At 38.1% G+C, this 13,884-nt stretch overlaps 1 protein-coding gene across 5 annotated transcripts in view; it reads left to right on the top strand.

Moving 5' to 3' along the window:
- Nucleotides 1–13,884, top strand: part of tenm3 (teneurin transmembrane protein 3) — a 390,360-nt gene that overhangs the window by 100,706 nt on the left and 275,770 nt on the right. For 4 of the 5 annotated variants that reach the window (XM_086034268.1, XM_086034265.1, XM_086034263.1 and 1 more), the window contains exon 6: nt 350–637. In XM_086034268.1, coding sequence (XP_085890394.1) covers nt 350–637 — 288 coding nt within the window. The remainder of the gene's footprint in view (nt 1–349; nt 638–13,884) is intronic. The other variant, XM_086034264.1, reaches the window with a different exon arrangement.

Here is a 13,884-nt window from a genome sequence, read left to right as displayed (position 1 = left end):
CATATTTTTGTCTTTTAATGTTTTGCTTGGCTTTCATTTACGTGAATAGACATCCATCCATTTTCTCTTCCACTGGCCTTTGTTAGGGCCATTAGGAAGCTGCAGCCTATCCCAGCAGCTGACTTTTGATGAGAGGCGTGGAACACTTTGAACTGGCCACCAGCCAATTGCAGGACACAAACAAACACTAGTGATTCACATTCACACCTATGGGCAATTTTGATTCTTCAAGAGTTTTTTGGGGGGGTGTGGGAGAGCTGAGGCAGACATGTTAGCCACTTAGAAATGTTTTTATCTATATTGCCTCAATTAGTTCTAGTAACATTAAAACTGACTAACTATATTTCAGGTCATCATTTAAGTGTTCGTCAACTGGGCCTCTGTGAGCCACCATCACGCCATGGCCTAGTATTCTGCTCTGAGATGGCCCTCCCCCACCGTGGTTTCTCTGTTGCTACAGCCCAGGACCGAGATGTGGATAGTCAAGCTGTGATGTCACCAGAGAGAGCTATGCGGCTGTGGGACCGCGGCGGTTTGGGCAAGTCATCTCGGAGGAGTTCCTGCTTGTCCAGCCGCTCCAACTCAGTGCTGACTCTTACCGACACTGAACACGAGAACAAGTCTGACAGTGACAACGGTAGGACAGGATTTTTGTCTTTATGTCGTTATGTCTCTTACTCTCCCTCCCTATGGCTCAAGCTTGGATTCTTCCATAAATGGTTCAATGACTTTCCATGGTGCTGGTGCTAACACTAAAGATATCTCAAAATGTCATTAAAAATGACAGTGAGGCTCAAAAAGTCTCTTTTCAGTTCTTGAACAACTATTGATATAGTGTAGATTGGCTAAGGTAGTAATCATCCCTCAACCTGAAGGTTTGGACTTGAAATTTAACCCCTTAGGGAACCCACTTGCAAGCCCCTGCTTTTGATGTTGTGTCATCAGTGCGTGGATGAACTGTGACTGGGAGAAAGATGTGACGTGAGATGTGTATACATTTTCAGTGCCTTGAAGCATCCTCAAGGCTACCTACAATGAAGGCAGAGATGCAAACAAATGACACCCATTCAACATTTTGCCAACACACACCATTTCTCTCACTCCGGTTATAAAGTTTGGCACCAAGCTAGGAATTGATACATAACCGCTCGTAAAATGCAATGGACATCATATGCAGCGGATGTTCAGTAACTGCACTTTCAAACAAATTGTGAGGCTAACAAAACTGAGAATGTGTATGTTCTGCATACTGCTTGGTTTACAGGGATGTGGTTGCCTCTGTGTGTCTGTGGTTGCGTGAATGGCTGTTCATTATCCTCAAGGCCATTTTCCCTAACAGGTGTGATTTTCATAATTAATAACGGAAATTACTTTTTTCACAGTCACATTAATGCATACACATTCACAAACAGAGTGCACACTGTATTTTTATTAAGATATACTAACACACTCCTGAGTGAGTCTTCATTAAGAGATGATACGATAATTAACACTGAGCTAAAGCGCTGAGTCGCCGATTTTCCTATATTAAGTTTGATAATGTTTTTATTAGATGACTTTATGTTGTGTATGTCAGAGCTCTCGAGAATACACTTCCCCTCTAAAAGTGAGTAGTCGTCAAGTTTTCAATGGCTAATTGACACTTAAATATGCAGCTGTTTAGCTTTGAGTGGGTGTTTGGTGTGCAGCTCATTTTATTAAGCCTGTGCTATCTCTCATTTCCATGTTTGATTAAATAGCTGAAATGCCAACACATGGTCACTTGTGGGGCCGCTTCTACCTGAATAGATAAACTGTTTGTTTGCTTCCTTTGATAGTGCTTGCTGCATCACTCTCAGGGTGGTGAACTCTGCTGACTACTTACTGTAGCTGTAGTTTAATGGACTGGTATAGCTAAAGAAGCTGCGTTCTCTCATTTTAAGCATTCATTAGCCTTAATGGAAATAGGCAGAAATCTCACATTTACACTTTTCAACTGAAATATGGGCAATAAAATGAGAAAACTTAAATGGACTATTTTGCGCTGTGATGTATGAAACTATCGTCACGTGGCACAAGAGGTTATTTGATAGTAATGGTGAAACGGATCGTCTTTGATCCGTGATGTGTACAGATCAAGCAACACGGTTTGGGCCTGGCACTATCCGCGGAATGGTTGGTGAAAAAAGCAACGATTGCGCGTTCACATTAAGGCAACATGATTAGTCTGCATTCCCTATAATAGCAGTAGAGGAAGTTGAAAGCCCTCATGGATCACGTAAGTCGTATGTATGGGTGCAATTTGGGCGCTCAAATTAGTGTTGGGTCGTTCTCTAATGAATCTTTTCAGTGAACGTGAGTGAATTGATCACTTCCTCAAGTGATTCGTTCTTCTTTATATATATATATATGTATATATATATATATACATATATATATATGAGCCATTCAACCGAATTGGTTGAAATTGCTGTCCCACAATGACATTCAAAATTTAAAAACCATTGAAGTGTTCAGACCTTGGATATTTAGTAATATCTTATGATCTATTTTATCACAAGACATTAATTGAGATACTTTTAAACCCAATATATAAAAAGTCATCTTTTATATGTCACTTCCGATTGGGAGGTGGCTGTCCCAATCTCTAACTCCTAAATTTTAATTTATGAAAATAAAATGCAGATGATTTTTGCCAATTTTAAAAATATTTTATTTTAATAGAGCGTTTTGGTTGCTTTCAAATGCATGGTGAAACATTTACATTGATTTTGTACAAATTTTTATGTAAAAAAACACTGCCCCAACTGTTCATGTCACTACACAAAGAGTATTTGTCTGTAGGCAGGGCTTGGTTTTAGCTACATCCCCAGAAATTTCACCAGTAAGAGACATTGCCTTCCTGTTCATCAATGGCCACATGGTGAGTAATTAGTTTGCAGCTTTATTAAGTATGTGCCCTCCGAAGTCTGAAAATCAGCATGTGTTTTTAAGGACCGTCACTACCTCAACACCTCATTCCTGCAATAAAATGTGCACTTTTGATTTTAATGCTGAATGTTGTGTTTTCTATCTCTGTACACATGTTCAAAACTGTGTGTGGTAGCCACATTGTGCCTCGCATTGTGAACAACTATCATAAAACGTTACTACTGAAACACACAGAAAGGTTTCGGTTGTGAAATAATGGTTTCGGTATAGTGACAAAATGATGTTTATTTAAGTAAGTTTTACATAATATAATTCATAGATACAAATGTCATCCATAGATCTTTCTGATTTTAACAATATCCACCCATCCATTATCGATACCGCTTCTCCTCACAAGGGTCGCCGGGCGTGCTGGAGCCTATCCCAGCTGTCTTCGGGCAATAGGCGGGGGACACCCTGAATTGGTTGCCAGCCAATCGCAGGGCACACAAAGACAAACTTCGATTTTAACAATATTCTGTTTCTTATTATATCTTAATTTAAAGGGAGAAACACCAAAATGCCAAAAAGCCTAGCAGAGAGACAGAGTAGAGGCAAAGATTTAAGAATGACCCAGTGAAATCCAAAGAATATTTTTATAAATTAAAGAGAAATAAATAAGAGATGGAAGGAAGAATTCTGACCGAGGGAAAACATGCATCCTGACTGGAAGAAAGTTTGACATAGGTGTCACTGAATAACTCAAGCTTATAAACTAAGACGTCAGGCCGATATGACATAATAAAGGACAAAGCATAAATGGACCATAGCAACTGATACATCAAGGAACAACCAGTCACAAGATGCAATGCTTATAGTAATTTGTTCTTTGCCATCAAGGAATCTGTTAAGATAAGCTATCCTTCCTTTCCTTTACATATTTTTATGCTAGTTAAGCAGAGCCTGCTTGGGGGGAACTTTTTTTTTTGTAAAATGTATGTTACAAAAAATTTTGTCATTCCAGTTAAATTTGCATATGAACGGTGAAACCACAGTTTTTCAATGATGAAGTGCTCTGTGATGGACAAGTGACCAGTCCAGTGTGTACCCCGCTTTTGCCCTAAGTCAGGTGCGATCAAATCCAACTCCCCGCGACCCTGAGTACAGCACAAAGCAGAAGAAAATGGATAAATTAATGTTTCATTAGTTATAATACATGTTAAAAGTTAAAATATAGCAAAACTAGTTAAGTGATTCCATTGCTACGCTCACACAACGTATTACTCGTATTACTGCAACAACAGCAACAGTAGGGTCACCACTGAAACTTTGCTTCACTACCGAAAAGACAGATATTTTAACAAAAATAAAATGTATTGAATTATCAACCGACAATTTATGATAATGTTTGTTTAAGGGTATGTGTACTTTAAGCAATGATGACTTTTGAAGTCATTATGATCAACTTACTACATTTTACAATGAAAAATAGCATATGACTTTTGATTTAATTAGGAAAAAGTAACATTAAATTCTGTTAAAAAATCATTTAGTTTGATTTTGATGTCAAAACCATATATATTAATTTATAAAAATACTCTGTAGAGTGGGGAATGGAAAAAATATGAATCGGTTACTAGAATTATTTTTATTCTACTGTAATTGTGTGTTTTGGTAGTGACAAATTTTAGGACAGGTAAGATATTGGGGAAAAACTAGAAAATACTATTTGAAAATTGACTGTAATTTTACTATATATGTGCCCTTTAGATATGGTGCAACATGAATACAGTAAAAGTTTTTCTGAAATAATATACAAATTTCACACATTTTCCAACTCTGAATTTCGACCAATTCAGTAGAATGGCCCATATACATTTATTCAAGCAAAGAACAAGTACAGAACACAGTGATTTGTTCTTTTCTCAGTTCATTTGAGCTCAGCCACGCACATGTTGTCAATCTTCGCAAACAACCAATCAGCAGTCGGCGTTAGATGGAGTAGGGATTTTATGAACATACTGCCACACTATTTGGCGTTCACAAAGGAATCAATTTGGTAACTCACGAACGAGTCAGTGAGTGAACGTGCTGCCATTTACCGTTCACCAACGATGGGGGCGGAGGTGTTTGGGCTAACCATTTGGTGAAAAAATCTTTTCAACGGTTCTTTTTTATGAACTGACCAACGATGTAATTCAGAAAGAACTGGAAAGAACTGCCATGCCCATCACTACCCGGAATTAATGATACAGGATTTTTTTTCTGCTTCTTGTCCCAACACCATCATTCAGACAGACATGTCAAAGAAGCTGAAAACATACTCAACGAACATGCCACCTCACCAAAGGCTAACTTCAAAATAAAGCTTACCAAATAATAGATTGAGTCATAGACGGCAATGTAATAACCTTAGTAGACTTTTAATTTGAAGTTGGCACGTAACGATTAACTTGACTGAAGTTTTTGCCGTTTCGGCTTACCTTATCGGAGTTTTAACGTTTCCAACCAACATCAAAACAACTAATCAAACTAACCATCCCGAAATCATATTCAGTTGCTAATTAAGGATGCTAACAAACTGCTAGTTAATTACGGCGTCATTGTATGATACGGCACAAGTTCCCAGCGTTAGTGGCTAGTAGCTAGCGTTTAGCATTAGCAACAAGTGCCCAGCTGATAGTTTAACAGTTGTTCCTTGGCTTCCTTTTTTTTTTTTTTACTTTTTCAATATTGTGGACCAAGATTACTTTGTAATGCACTCCCCATGTTTAAAAGAAGGGACTGTGCCTTGAATTGCACTTTGAGGTCTTTTTCATTTTGAAAATAAAAAATAAGCTAAATCATTTATTCTATAAAACACTTTTGCTCATTAAATATTTTAAAGAAAATATTCAGCTGAAAATGTTTGTCAGGATACCTCGTTATTTTATAACCTTTACCACGTATAAAATAAGAATGTATCCTGTTTATATTGCGTTAAATTGTGTTCTTAAATCCTAAATGGCCATATTAGACATTAGGTGTTTATTTTTTTATGAGCAAAAGCATTTCTTTTAATAAAAGAAGACAAAGTTCTTTGTATTGTATTTAACTGTGTCACTGAGTTCTGTACTTGTTTTTTTTTCTTTTTTTTAATGCTGGTCTGAAAAATTATTCAATTCATGACTCACAATCCTTGATCCGATCTAAACTGTCACTTTTTATGGCCTAGAACTGTTTTTCGTACAAATATTTACGGTCATTATGACTTTACTTCTGTGTTTGTTCGTTCATTGCCACTGTCGGAAAAGAACACCAAGGAACCCCTGTACAAAGGGATCGACTAAAGGATAGATTTTAAAAAATAATACAAAAAGTAAATCTTTGGAAAAATAATAAACACATCTCACTCTCTGTCTCTTAATCTCCCATTCTAGCCTTTGCCGCAAGATATAACCAAGTGAATATCAGGAAATTCAAAAGGTAAATTAAACTTTGTTTGGACTTGATCAAATTGACTTTCATTCCTCACACATGTACATCATACACTGGGTACTATTTGTGAGAAGGAGTAACCATACATATTTAGATAAAGTGAATGAAACAGTAATTAATCAATAACTTTTAAGTTATTGTCATTTGGATTGTTCTCAGCAATTAAATTGTTATTCTAAAAATGTAATGTGTTCTAATAATCCTAACAATCAACAGACATGAAGAAACAACAACAGAAACACACGAGATATAGACTACTTTCAGTTGACTTTAATCAAAATCAGTTGGATTGACACAATCCTTTGAGCTGTAGAATAGGATGAGCTGAGTAGAAATTTAATTGCTGGAAAATATTAGCATGTCAACGTTTGACCCTGACTGATGCAGGATGCAATTTGCATGTATCTCTCCATTTTCTATACCCTTTGCCACAATGGCCCTGGCCAATATGGCACCTTAGGCGATATTTTATAAGCCCCCCCCCTCCATCGACGATTTACTTGCACTGAAAAAAGAACTCGAATAGCATTGTTTTTACAATTGCTTTTAATTCAAAAGATAACGTCACACCATTTCAATTTTCAACATTTTAGTCATTTCATGACTGTATCCTTACTGTCCAACAAATCATGCAAGTGACTTACTGTTTCGACATCTAATTGGACGAACCAAATGCTCTTCCCGATGCTCTGGGCAATTTTGGTCATTTTGACATGTTTACAAAGTTTTCTCTCACGTTAATAAAAATGTCCCTCTCCCCACAGAGAGAAAGCAGTATACCAATAAGCCAGAGGAGGGCGTATATGGTATTTGTAGTAATATTTATTGGGCATTGCTTTACATTTTAATCTGTTAGCTGTTCCATTGTTGTCAATGTAAGTTAAATATGTGCAGCTTCCCCACTTTAAAGAGATCTATTCATCCACACATTTTATTCAATTCTCTTTTCCCTTTTTTATTACTCATTTGCAATGAGGGCCATTAAGTGCATTTGGATTTGAATTAAATATAGGATTTTGAGAATAATCGACAAATCAACACAAGAAAATATGTTATTGTAAATAAGGTTAAAGGAGATGTATCATGCTGAATAAACCTTTTGAGCTTTTAGCTATGTTAAAATGCTTTTTCCTCAGCAAAAACACCCCCTAAGTGGTGTTTTTCTCCGGTCATCCTTCTAAAAGCATGCCTGCTCATTTTAAGCACCAGCCCCCCCCCGATCCAAGAAAACGACCGGGTGAGGAGCCACCCCCGTAGCCGCCCTGAAGAGTAAATACACACCCACATTCTCCAGAAGTCAGGAGTTACTCTTTTATGGGCCGTACGCGCTGCCAGCTTTGGGACGACGTCATGAAAGAGGCCCGGCAGTCACAATGGGGAGAGGCGGGGTTTTTGGTGAACCAGGTGTGTCACTTCCAGGATAGAAAAATAGCCACCAAAATAACTCGTATTTCATAAGAAATTTGATCGACATTGTGCCAAAGGTAATATGTATCATCATGTATATGCCAATAGTTACCTGTAGAAATCTTAAAATAGCATGATACATCTCCTTTAGGTGTTTAATTTCTAGAACAGAATTGTATTCATCCATGTTTAACTTTCTCCACCAAAAATAGGCTGCCACTGTTGTTTTACCTTTTTAGTTTAACATTTAGCAATCAATGTGTTTGCATGTTCATGTTTCTCTAAAGATTAGATTATTTCCAAATGTGTTACTCCATCAAGGAATATTTTTATTTTCATATGCCAATGTGCAATTACCACCATAATAAATTTTGAAATATACAGCAAGTAACCCCGGCACTCAAGAGTTAATTCAATGCTGGTGGCATGCAGTGCAGTGCGTAAGCCGCCACTCTGCCTGGGCAGCAGCGCTGATTTCAAATGAATTCAACTTGATTATGTACATCAATTTTAATTTACTTGTCTTTCCTTTTGACTTGAAATGATGAGTTATTAGCAATAATTTGTTTGACTATAATTGTATTGTCATGCCATTGGAGGACTGCAGTACCCAGCAAAATATCCCAACTGAGATTTGAACATCAATATCAGCAAGCTGCTTCTCAGTTCGTCAGGCAGGCAGGGGAGGGTCCACTTCATTGGAGCCACCTAGCTCACCCATTATATATGTGGGCTCCTCAATCACTCTCCGGCTCGCTGCCCTCAGGTAACACTCCTTGGTTTGTTTGTTTCTGGTTTTGTAAGGTTGTCACATTCACACACTATAGCACAGACCCTTCCGTACATTCATCCAAGCACTTTGCGCACACTTCAGATATACACACTCACATCCCATACACCTTTTAATTCTTTAAAGGTATTATTTACAATAAAGTATTCAATTGGCTGATGTTCTTCTTTGCGTCTCCTCATTTTTGCCACAGGCTTTGAGCTCGCCTGTGACCGTATTCTGTGGTGATTGAAATGTAGTCACTCGCATTTTGGAGGTTCACAAGTAGACAACTAGGGACACTGCTGTAACCACTATAACTGGTTGAAGAACCAGTGGTCCATCAACATCTTGCAATGCAAACTTACCTCAAGGTATTGACACTAAACAATTGTTGAGCCTTAAGAAAATATTTTTTGTTAGGATATGTAGGAGAAAAAAGTCAAATTTCTGGAAGCATACTGTAAATGTGACTTGATAAAAGGTTATGTGAGCTGATGAGCCAAACTGAGTGTGCTACAGTGACTGACACAAGATAAAAAAGGATGTCCGATGAAGTGATAATAACTAAGACAATGGGAGAGGTGGTCTGGGCTTGCTGCATGTGGTCAGGTCCTGGTTCACCATCGCAATTTCAGTTCACAGTTTCTAAAACGAGGTTAATGAGGTGAGTACCCTGAACGGTTATTTCTTTCCATCTCTCAGTGGATTTTTGTTTCCCTGGTGACACGTGTGTATGGCACTATCAGGATTCCTGCTGCTCAAATTATTTAAGAGTGCTTCAGGGAGACTGAGACATCAGCGCAAAACCCAGAATTAATATCACTGGGTTGTTCTTGAGAAGACTTGACGCACCAGCCTCTTCCATCATTAATACAAGACCTTGTCAAAAAAAAAAAAAATGAATGGAAATAGAAGTTTTAACCAAGCAGAGGCTAATTGAAATACACTCCAATGGAATATGATACTATTGAAGCAACTACAGCACATATTTTCATGTACCCAAATCAATACGTCCTGGCCGTTTTTACACTGCATTCCCAGTAAATTGACAGAACAAAGGCGTGAGAATTGAGTGGGAATTTATTGCCCTACCTTTCAGACAGTACCCACCAAAGCATACTGTACATTGCCATTTCCAAAGGGCATACTCACATAGCAGCCAGTGGCTTGCACCACGACGATAATTGGATCAGTGTTGACATCAGCATGACAGCAACAATTGCTTTCAACACAAAGGAGCATGGACAGTTAATCTGGGATGCATAACTTCACACTCTGGATGTGGTTGACGGCACTCAGCGTCTGTTATGACTCTGATACTGTGTTGATATCTGGCAAATCCAACCTGCCATCACACATCAAAACATACGGAAACCCCCTTGAAAATGCTTGCTTGGAGGCTAGTGTGAAAGAGGCTACTGTATGTCATTGTGTCTGGTGAAACTGACAAATTGTGAAAAGGACCCAATATGTTTCAAAAGGAAAAAAGGAGGCAGATTGTTAAGAGAGTGTAATTTGTCTTTTCTAACCAGATTACTGTCAAAAAACACTTAATCCATTTCCCATCTTTAAGATGCTTAACACGATAGCATGGTCTGTTACAAGGACAAACGCCTGCTTGTGCGCACTGAGTTATATTTTAAAAAAAGACAAAGAAAAAACCCCGAGCCACCAGCCCTGGGGACAAGAAATGGGATCTATGCGCTTGGAAGCAGCAAGTCTGCTTTGCAATTTCGAAAATGACACCACAACTGCTCACAACGACCAATCACTAGATTCAGAAAACAGGTCAGCCATGATTGGTCGTTGTGAGCAGTCGTGATGTCATTTTCAGTCGACAGAAGACAAAATGGTCGCCCCCAGTGATGGCTAAAAACGAGTGCATTTTACTGCTTAATTTATATTCTACAAACGCAAAATTAATCAGAATGCCGTGTTTCAATCAGTGGGCCTGCTGGGGACATATTCTTGGAAAAAATATGTTTGGCTTGACTTTAAGTAGACTAATAATGTGGTATGGGATGACATCGGCCAGGTTTATGGGCCAATTCGTTCTTCGTGATACTTTAAATGCCGAAAGGAACTTGAACCACGAGGACACAAGAAGAAATCTGGCAGGTTCTCAGTGGAGGGAGAATGTTGAAAATTTAATTTACAGGCAAGATGGGGCCCCTCCACATTTTGCTACTGTCGTTTGTGAATGACTGAATTCATAAAAAAATACTTTAGCTGCTGCTTTCATTCTTTCATAAGAAGAAGTGATTGAATTGTGCTTATGCTTGTTTAATAAGACATGCACGCACACTAGTGATGGGCATAACAGTTCTTTTAAGTGAACTGAATCATTAGAATCAGTTCATCAAAAAGCATTACCCCACCCCCGATGGGGTGGATTACCCCCCCCCAAAATATAAATATATATATATATATATATATATATATATATATATATATATATATATATATATACACACACATATACATAAAATTGTCCACACCTGATGTTCTACTTATTGTAATTGGTGCGTTTGGATTATCGTTGTTAACAAAAACCTATGCGTTTGCATTGATGTACTGTAATCACGTCAGGCAATAGTCGTATTCGTGTTTGGTGATAATGCACGGGACTTTCAAAAAAAAAAAAAAAACACTCAAATATTTTAAACCATTATCATAACCATTATAATCGTGGTTATAATAATGGTGATAAATACTAACAACAATAATCACAGTAGACACTATGCCTACATATATAAACATTTGTTATTTTGGAGGACATAACACACGGCCGTCACGCACCCGGTGTATTTTTGTTTTCACGCGTTACGAAGTGCAGGCTTGTCAAATGAAGCGGATGACTACATGTCTGGTTAAACGTTCTGTTGCGCTGAAATAAAAACAAGAATTAATAAAACACTGAAGCACCAAACAAGATTTGATATAAAAGTACAATTTAATGGCAAACCAACATTATGATGATCGCACCACATTATAGTTGCAGTAGACAGAGAGGATAGTAATATTTAAGTGCACATATGTGTATTGTAATAAATGTTTTCAAATAAAGTTGTCCCATGTCCACATCTCCCATCTCACTACGATCTGGCGAGGGACTTTAAGTTTGTCAGAGCTCTTATTTGTGTTCATGCGCTTGCCCCCAGTATTTGGATGGGCTTAACATTAGCCGTTAGCTTGGAGAAACGGATGCCAAAGAAAGCTTGTCCCCGCGAGCACGAAAGGAGTGGCGTTGGTGAGCGGTTCCTTCCTTGGCGAATCGCGAATCATTAATAGCAAAACTCACTGACTGCATGGATGGAGTTCTCGTTCTCGTGAACCTGATTCCTGCAGTGATGTCATTTTCCGTTCACTCACCGAATCGTTGGTGAACGGGAAATGACGTCACTGATTCCTTCGTGATGGCCAATAGCGTGGCAGTATGTTCAGTAAATCCCGCTTACATCTGACGTTGGCTGCTGATTGGTCGATCGCGAAGATAGACAACATGCGCGTGGCTGAGCTCAAATGAACTGAGAAAAGAACGAATCACTTCAGGAAGTGATCCATTCACTCACATTTACTGAAAAGATTCGTTCTTTTCGAACGAATCGTTCGCGAACGACCCAACACTAACGCACACGTACATGCACACACACACACACAGAATACATGGTGCATATTTAATCGCTACTCCTAAGGACCACAGAAATCAATGACTAACACGCTAACTTCCTTAAGGGATTAACTTTGGCGCCGCAAACACTTAGAAGACACCTCATTCATGGTGAACATGATCATTGACTTTGCCGCATCAGTCGCTCTTCTCTTTTTATTTTCAATTTTGTTGTCCTCCCTCTTTTTTCTTTTCCTTTAATGATATAATGACATAACTTCATTATCTGAGAAAAAAAGAGCAGTGCTATCATTCTATTTTGAGTAATTTTGTGTAATACAGTAAAACAAAGACTATTCTTTTAAATGTAATTACTTTAATATTTTACACAAATAGGCACCAACTCTACAGATATACATATCTAGCATTGTAAAATGCCAAATGTCAAATTCAAGTTTAACTAGCACCTCTATTGAGAGATATAATCAAGATGCTTCATGGACAGGAGCAACAGCAACAAATTCTCCCCTCGCCTTCCTTTACCTCTGTCTTCTACTTGACTCCTTCTGTCATCAAGCCCTCTCATTTCTCAGAACCCATTTAGAAAGAATCCATTACCAGAAGTGCAGCGAGAGAACAAACAAACAAGCTAGCTCGGCAAAGAGAATGAAGAGAAAATCATAATAAATTCTACAGCAGACCAATGTAGTGACAGTCAAGTCTTTCAGTTAGTAAATATTATGCAGCAAGCCATTGAAACATTGTTTAGCAAATTGAACTGCCATTTGCCAGTGAGAAATATCAACTATGCATGTGCTACTCGAGTAGTGATGTGATTTTCTCTGCACCAGGTGAGAGATTGACACTTATTAGTATAATTCAAGCATGCACTTTTCACAGAAACCTAGCTCTAGTTTCAAAGTTTTTAATTCAAATGAAATACAAGTGATACAATGGCTACGTTTACATGGACACATTTATTCGGATTAAATGCCCGATCAGAATAAAAATGCTTCACGTACACACCTCATTTGGAATACCTGATCAAACCCATTCCGATCAAGATTTTATTCAGAATGAGAGAGGTAGTTTATGTCAATTGGTAATTCAATGGGCGCACATGAAAATACATATTCTGGCATTTCGGAACAAACGTGAATACGTGTTTCTGTTATTCCCGGAAGCTAGTAGAAGCAAAGCGAGCGAAAGACATGACACAAGACTGAGCTCATATGTATTTAAATTAGGAGGTGTCAACTCGATGTAACAGCGCAAACTGGCATCATGCGTGAAATAACGCTAACGTTTAAAGTAGAAATGGACAGAACAATGTTTTGTTGACACGGATGTCGCTTCTTCTTCTACTACTACTTCCGGTATATTTAGTCAATCTGCGCATGTCAGAATAATTTGTTCTGCTCGAAAATGTGATGCATGAACACCTAAATCCTAATCGGATCAATATTTTTAGTGTCCACGAAAACAGTGCATCCGATCATAATTTTAATCCGAACTCTGATCGTATTCAAGAAATTATGTCCATGTAGGCGTAGCCAATGCCCTGTTCTGTTGTGTGAGTTTAGCAATAGGGAAATATTCAAGGTGAGAACCTATATCAAATATCAAGCGCTTCAAGTTCCGATTGGCTTTCATGTCATATGTTAATGGGGTTATTGATGAACTGTCCTATCAGAACTGCCCTCACACAAACCAACAGCATAACATTTAT

Source organism: Filicampus tigris, chromosome 6, assembly GCF_054856515.1.
Source record: "Filicampus tigris isolate MCC_2025a chromosome 6, RoL_Ftig_1.0, whole genome shotgun sequence".
NCBI lineage: Eukaryota > Metazoa > Chordata > Actinopteri > Syngnathiformes > Syngnathidae > Filicampus > Filicampus tigris.
Note: the sequence above shows the minus strand (reverse complement) of the source record. Positions and strands in the feature narration are given on the sequence as shown.